Source organism: Sorghum bicolor, chromosome 3 (assembly GCF_000003195.3).
Source record: "Sorghum bicolor cultivar BTx623 chromosome 3, Sorghum_bicolor_NCBIv3, whole genome shotgun sequence".
In the NCBI taxonomy this organism is placed as follows: Eukaryota; Viridiplantae; Streptophyta; class Magnoliopsida; order Poales; family Poaceae; genus Sorghum; species Sorghum bicolor.
Genome location: NC_012872.2, coordinates 25,946,148 through 25,954,302, shown reverse-complemented (window position 1 = coordinate 25,954,302; position 8,155 = coordinate 25,946,148). Strand labels below are relative to the sequence as shown.

General features: G+C 56.6%; 1 protein-coding gene across 1 annotated transcript; it reads right to left on the bottom strand.

Moving 5' to 3' along the window:
* Positions 3,303 to 5,203, bottom strand: LOC110433668 (misshapen-like kinase 1). Its single transcript, XM_021456174.1, has 3 exons — positions 5,078 to 5,203; positions 4,912 to 5,000; positions 3,303 to 3,879 (listed from the first exon to the last, which is right to left on the bottom strand). The coding sequence occupies exons 1-3, from the start codon at positions 5,201 to 5,203 to the stop codon at positions 3,303 to 3,305; spliced, it is 792 nt and encodes a 263-aa protein (XP_021311849.1).

The following is an 8,155-nucleotide window of genomic DNA, read 5'->3' as shown; positions in this document are numbered from 1 at the left end:
CTGAGAAGAATGGAGCCTAAGAAATTTTAGCTACTGTTTCCGCGTACTCTGATGTTTGTAAGTGTTAATATAAATATGTTTTCCACTATATATAACATTTTTTATGATATTTCTATTCTTTGTTGTATGTGTGGACTTCCTGGGCACACATATGACGACTCTGGTCTTATTTTAAAAGCCAGCGTGTGACAACCCTCGACGCAACTAACTGCAAGGCAGCGCAAGAGGGAACGCCGCGAGGTCTTTGCGGCAAGGATGGCGGTGCCCCAGTACCTCAACTGGTCAAACACCCCCATCACCTTCGATCGAGACGACCACCCCGACAAGGTAGTCACCCCTGGCATCTACCTACTCGTCGTCGACCCCATCATCGTTAACGCAAGACTCTCGAAGGTGCTGATGGACGGCGGCAGCAGCCTGAATATCATCTACCTCGAGAGCCTCGACCTTCTCAGCATCAACAGGGCACAGCTCTAGCCGAGCGCGGGCGGCTTCCATGGTGTTGTGCCTGGGAAGAAGGCATTGCCGGTAGGTCGAATCGATCTGCCGGTCTGTTTTGGCACGGCGGCCAATTTCAGAAAGGAGGTTCTCACCTTTGAGGTGGTAGGATTCCGTGGCACGTACCACGCCATCATCGGGCGCCCGGGCTACGCTAAATTCGTGGCTATCCCCAACTACACCTACCTGAAGCTGAAGATGCTCGGACCCAAGGGCGTCATCACCGTCAGCTCCTCCTACGAGCACGCGTACGAGTGCGACGTCAAGTGCGTCGAGTATGGGGAAGCTGTCGAGAGCTCCACCGAGCTCGCCTCGAAGCTCGAGGCCCTGGCCGCAGAGGCTCCAGAGCCCAAGCGTCCCGCAGGCAGCTTCGAGCCGGCAGAAGGAACGAAGAAGATCTCGCTCGACCCCAACAACTCCGACGGCAAGATGCTGACGATCAGCGCCGACCTCGACCCCAAATAGGAAGCCGTGCTCGTCGACTTTCTCCGTGCGAACGCCGACATGTTTGCATGGAGTCCCTCGGACATGCTAGGCATACCGAGGGAAGTCGCCGAGCACTCCTTGGAAATTCGAGCCGGTTCCAAGCCAGTGAAAGAACAGTTGCGTCGCTTCGACAAGGAGAAACGCAAGATCATTGGTGAGGAGATCCACAAGCTTTTGACGGCCGGATTCATCAAGGAGGTTCACCATCCCGACTGGTTAGCAAACCCTGTACTAGTTAAGAAAAAGAATGGGAAAATGAGGATGTGTGTCGATTATACAAGTTTAAATAAAGCATGTCCGAAAGTTCCTTTTCCATTACCACGTATCGACCAAATTGTTGATTCTACTGCGGGATGCAAAACCCTTTCTTTCCTTGAAGCATATTCCGGATACCATCAAATAAAAACGAAAGAGTCCGACCAGCTCGTGACATCTTTCATCACGCCTTTTGGGATGTACAGTTATGTAACCATGCCGTTCGGGCTTCAGAACGCAGGAGCAACATACCAGCGATGCATGCTCCACGTGTTTGGCAAACATATAGGGTCAACGGTCGAGGCATACATCGACGACATCGTCGTCAAGTGAAAGAAACGAGGAGACCTGATTCAGGACCTCGAGATCGCTTTTAGTTGCTTACGCGCCAACAAGATCAAGCTCAACCCTGAGAAGTGTGTCTTTGGCGTACCTCGAGGCATGCTCCTGGGTTACATAGTTTCCCAACGTGGCATCGATGCCAATCCCGAGAAAGTCTCGGCCATTACGAGAATGGGGCCGATCCGAGACGTCAAGGGAGTGCAAAAAGTCATGGGATGTTTGGCGGCGCTAAGCCGTTTTATCTCGAGGTTGGGGGAGAAGGCGTTCCCACTGTATCAGCTCCTGAAAAAAGCCAAGCATTTCTCTTGGACCCCTGAAGCCGAAAAAGCCCTCGATAACCTGAAGAAAATGCTTACCTCTGCCCCGGTCTTGGTCCCACCTCAGCCCGTAGAACCTCTGCTTTTGTACGTCGCCTCGACGACCCAAGTGGTCACTGCGGCAGTGGTGGTCGAAAGGCAGGAGGAAGGACATGCGCTGTCGGTCCAGAGGCCGGTCTACTTCATCAGCGAGGTACTCTCAGAGACCATGGCACGATATTCGTAGATCCAGAAACTAGTCTACTTGGTGATCCTCACCCGACACAAGCTGCAACACTCCTTCCTCGGCCACCCTATCATAGTGGTCTCGTCCATCCCCTTGGGAGAGATCATCCAAAGTCAGGAGGCCACGGGAAGAATCGCCAAATGGTCAGTCGAGCTCATGAGTGAGACCCTCACTTATGCTCCCCGCAAAGCTATCAAGTCTCAAGCTCTGGTGGATTTCATCGCGGAATGGACGGACTCCCAGCTCCCCCCGGCTCAAGTTCAAGCAGAACTATGGACGATGTATTTTGATGGGTCTCTCATGAAGACGGGAGCTGGGGCGGGCCTGCTATTCATCTCACCCCTAGGCGTTCATATGAGGTATGTCATCAGAACACATTTTGCTGCATCCAACAATGTCATGGAGTACGAGGCCCTTGTCAATGGGTTGAAGATCACCATCGAGCTAGGAGTTCGACGCCTTGACGTTCGAGGTGACTCCCAACTCGTCACCGATCAAGTGATGAAAGCCTCCAACTGCCACGACCCAAAAATGGAGGCATATTGCAAGGAGGTACGTCGACTCGAGGACAAATTCCACGGCCTCGAGCTCGTCCACATCGCTCGACGCTACAACGAGGCAGCCGACGAACTCGCTAAGATCCCTTCGACTCGAGGCACGGTCCCGCCCGACGCATTCTCGAGAGATCTGCACAAGCCATCCGTCGACTTGGGCTCGGGGGCTGACATCGAAACCACCGCCCTCCAACAGACCGACGTCATCGAAGCACTGCTAGTGGCAGCAGAAGTAATGGAGGCAGAAAAGCGACCTGGTCGACCGTTCGACTGGCGCACGTCGTTCCTTGATTGCCTGATTCGACGCGAGCTACCAGAAGATCGATCCGAGGCCCGCCGTATCGCTCGACGGGCCAAATCATACGTGATCTTCGGTGAAAATAATGAACTATATCGACGAACCCCGATAGGAATCTTGCAGCGATACATCACCATAGAGGAAGGCCGAAAGCTCCTCGAGGATCTACACTCAGGGGCTTGCGGCCACCACGCTGCTCCGCAGACCCTTGTGGGGAACGCATTCCGACAAGGTTTCTACTGGCCAACGGCCGTAGCCAAGGCCATCGAGCTCGTACACTCATGCCATGGGTGTCAATTTTATGCCAAGCAGACGCATCTCCCCGCTCATGCCCTCCCGATGATCCCCTTAATTTCTGATTGAGGGTCCACCGGGGTACGCATCATGCAAGCAAGCACCACCACGCCATCCGCCCGCCCTGGCTCAGCCGAGATAGAAGTGGGCACTCCCAGACGGAGCCACGCAGGGGTCGACGGACCATAGACCGGTAGACCCTCCTCCCCGGTCTCAGGCCTCCATGGCGACGTTGGCACTGGCTGGGGTGGGCTTCGCGGCGGCGGCTCGAGCAGTTCTTCTAACTGCTGGCTCTGTTGTCGTTGCTGCCTCTGGAGTTCCAGCAGCTCCTGCTGCCGGTCCTGCTCCAACAGCTCCTGCTGCCGGTCCTGCTCCAGCAACTCCTCGAGCCGTTCTATTTGTTGCCGCCGCCCTTCCTTTCCTTCTTCTCCGTCCGGCCGCGGTTGTTGCTGCCCCTCCTGCAGCCGTTGCTGCGACTCCCGCTCGCGCTGTTCCTTTGCCTTCTTCCTCTCCTCCTCGACGGAGTGGAGCCCAATGGGCCAAGACGTTCGCTTCGTGACAGGGGAAGCCTTGACCTCCTCGTCCATGGAGCGGGCGTCCTTCGAAAGCCTGTCACCGCCAGACCCGTCACTTATAGTGATAGGATCCCCCTCGACCCCAGATCGGGGAGGCTCGGGGGCTCCCTCCTGCTCTTGAGGGCGAGGCGTCTCGACCCGCTTCGGTGACGGCGGGGTGGACTCCCCCACCAATGGACGAGGCGGGGCACTCTTGACACCCGTCGACAATCGAGGATCGGAGGAGCCTGTAAGCGCTCAAAAGCAAAAAGTCAGTCGCCATGATGATCAACATAAGGGTAACACGACTCCTATAATATCAAGAAAAGAATGAACTACTAACCCGAGTCCTGGGAAGCCGCGCCCACCTTGAGCCTCTTGGCCACCGAGGGCTGGGCCTGTTCGAGTGGCTGCTTCAACCTGAGGAAAGAGGAATAAGCGTAAGAGAAGCCGTTACCTGAGAAAATGCAAGGACATCAGAAGGTAAGACTCAGGACATCAAAGATCTTAACCCACAGGAAGAGCGACCCACCTACCAGTGCCTCGACCAGTAGGCCTCGAGCCACCCCGCGTCGAGGCTTCGGGCGCCTCACAAACGGGAGCAAGTCTCGGCCCGGCGTCTCCCGCCTGGACTAGTACTCCCACAGCCCGTTTCCCCCTTACTCGAGGCAGCAGCGCGGCCACGGGTCAACGGCCCCGTCGCCAGAGACTTAACCCGGTCGCCCGCCTTAGATGCGGGGGGAGGTTGGGGGCGGGGGACGGTCCGACCTTGCGCAGGCGCTGGGGGGTATCGGCGCGAGAGCGGCGCGGAGATGACTCCCTCTGTTGACTCTCACGAGGCCCGCTTGGCGCCCCCTTAGGGACTCCTGTCCACGGGACGTCGACGCCGGTCTGAGGCGGACCCTCGAGGATCCTGTCGAGACAGGATGCCATCCCCTCGGAGTCGACGCTGTCGTCGTCACCCTCACCGCCATCGTCCTCATCGGGGGATTCTTCTTTAGTCTCCCCCCTCTGCCTGGACTTTGCTCGACGAGTCTCCAACGCTTGTCGAGCGAGATTTTTCTTCTTTTCCAAGTCCTTTACGGACTTCAGCTTCTCCGTGGACTCGCGCCTCTTGTCGCGATCCACGTCATCCTCCTTCACTGGAGGCTTCGAGGATCGAGCATCGATCGATCCCTGCACGAGCAAAGATAAGTCTTAAAGAATGTCGAAGAAAACCAAGAATGGAAGCCATAAGTGGAAAAGGGACTTACCAGGTCAATCGACCCCTGATCGGGCCTCATAGGGAAGCCGTTGACATGCTCAGACTTGAAGTCACCTGCAACGGCAGCCCTGACTCTGGCGGCCACCTCGTCATCCACAGAAGCTTCATTAGACATCCGGCAAGCCTCGAGAACACGAGACGAGACGCCAGGGCCCATCTCGTCCATCCTCAACGGCCGGGACATCAACGGAAGCACTCATCGATGGTGTACGGCGGAAAGGGCGAGTGCTGCCGTCAGGCCCTCCACACGCAGCTTCTTCACGGTGTCGAGGATGGGGTCGAGCCACGATTGGTGGGCCTGGACAACACCGTACCTCCAATGGTCCAGGCGCTCCGAGATCAGGCGCTCGGTGTAAGCAGGGAGGAGGTCGTCGTCGTTCCGCAGGTAGAACCATTGGGAGTCCCACCCGGCTTGGTTCGACATCAACCCCACCGGGATGTACTCTCGCGGTTTCTCCTCCTTGCCAGTCTTCAGCAAAAGGTTGAGGCACCCGGCCCGCACCAGCTTCCTCACCCCTATGCTTCCACTGGGGGCATGGAAGAGCTCACCCCGGTACAAGTGGAGCCACAGGTCCCAGTGTGGCATCATCCCGAGGTAGCCCTCACACACCGCGGCAAAAACTGCCACGGCGGTGATGGCATTTTGCGAAAAATGCTAGAGCTCCACCCCGTAGTGGTGGCAGAGCGCCCGCATGAAGCGACTCAGAGGGGAGCCTAGGCCGTGGCGGTGGAACTTGGCGAAGGAGACCACGTACCCCTTGGGCGGCCTTGGCTCCCGGTGTTCCGCCGCCAGCGCAATCCACTCCGGCCTCGACGACGAAACGCGAGGACGTAGGAGCCCCTCTGTCTCGAGCTCCAATAGCCGGCGCTCCATCATCGACGACAGGCGCCAGTCATCGGCGGTGATGAGTCTCACCGGCATCTTGAGGAGGAAGAAGAACGACTGAGCTGCTGCTTGAGGGTGCACGCGCGTGAGACGGCAGTGAGGCAGAGGCAAGAGCAAGGGCAGGAAGCGGAAGGAGCGACGGCGGAGAGCTCCAAGGATATTTATAGACGGAAATCCACCAATGGACAGATCCGACGGATACGGTAACTCCCCTAGTAAATGCGCCGCCTAACGGTCCTTATCTCTCTCTCATAGACGGGACGCTACGAATTCCACGCCAATACAGTGCTGCAACGGCACCCGCCTAAAAAGGCGCACCCAACGGGTGGAAAGGCGAACCGCCACGGCCTTTTCCTTCCCTTGTAAGCCAAGGTACGCATTCGTTACGGTGGAAATCTCGAGAGGTCGCAGGCTGACCCACCGAATGGGTTCGACAGCCAATCTCGAGTACCAGAGTCAGGGATGCCCAGCGAGTGGTCGAAAATTGAGGCCCGCCTCGAGAACTCGCTAGGGATGTCCAAGGTGGGGTTGAGACAGTCAAGAGGAATCCCCCCAAAGGGAGGTATCGAGCCGCTGGACTCTATCGAACGAGACCAGTAACCCCGACCACGTCGATCCCACTTTATGAGAATGCCTCTGGGCTACAGCTGACCCCCTCGACGGGGCACAGGTTCTCACTTGGATTACTGGCTAGGAGCTCAATCCGGGGTAGGTGGCGCTCGCTCCACCGAGAGTACGTCGCAACCCCAATGCAAAACCAACCAATCGAAGCCTCTGATTCACGCTCCATGACAGACATCAAGAGAGCTTCCGTAGATTGGGCAACACAACCCTCGAAGGAGTTACAAACTCCTCCAAGGGCTCGGGGGCTACCCCCACAGGGTCGCTCGCGCGACCCCACGGAAACTCGACTAATAAGAAGAGTCACTACCTGAGCGCAAGCGCTCGAATAGAGACTCGGGGGCTACTGTCGAGGGTATCAATAAGGGATACCCTAACTAACGCGCATGACGAGAGCACCCGTACGCAAGTCGAGGCCTCCGACTCGACGCCCCCCGGTCGCACAAACGGTCATCGTCGTCCGTAGCGTCGAACACGGAAAGGGCGTCATGCGAATCGATTAAGGCTCGAGCGCCGGTAACCGTCGAATACGGAAACAGGCTCATACGAATCGAAAGGCCTCGAGCGCAAGGACGTCGCCCGCCGCCTGACACGGGCACGGGGACCAGGGCATTTAATGCGTCTGCCGCGCTCTCACCTAACCCGTCAGTCACGGGAAGCGTGATAGGGAACTAGCACCCATCTAATCGTTCTTTTTGCAGCCTTGCCCACCAAATAAGCCAGAGTGTGGCAGGGCGCAGCAAGGAGGTCGGAATGTCCCGTCAAGACCCCCCTCGAGACATCCAAACTCAGTGCTTTGCCCAACGAGGCTTTGAGTGGTATCCGACCCTCGAGTAGACACGTTCCTTCCCAGAGAAGGGTCGGGCAACAGAGGACGGCACCTCAACCACTCTGACGCAGCCGCAGTCGCGACGTACAAGGGTGCAATAGATGAACCGGTCCAGGACGGCGCACAGGAGCAGGATTCAGGGGCACGCGTAATCATCATCAGAGTACCAAGACAAGACGGCTCGAGGCCACGCCGGTACGGAGGCCTCGAGTAGGTCAGCGCGCCATACCCCTATCGACCCCTACTCTGTCGCCTATGTATGTACCCTAGACCTCTCCTTAGAACTATAAAAGGGGAGGTCCGGGAGCGGATACGAAAAAAAGATAATTCATACGTAGTAGAGCAACCTTACTCCATCGCCGTTCATACCACTCCTGTATTCACCCCTGTACAAGCACTTAGGTGCAAGATAATACAAACACTCCCCCCGCTGGACGTAGGGCCTTCTCTTACCCGAACCAGGATAAATCTTTGTGTCTTTTCTTGCATCACCATCTGGAAAGGGGATCACGCACTAGTTTTACTCGTTGGTGTGATCCCCCGGGGTGAAAACACCGACAGCTATGAAGGCCTATTAGGTCATTTTGGAAAGTCCATCAAGTCTGCTTTCCAATGCCTCAAGTCTCATCTCATTTGGACGTCACAATCAAGAGTTATGCTTGGATTAGTCAAGACTGCTCAGAAGGTCAACAGTCTGTCGTGACAGAATGTTGGTACAATTTTCCATGCAA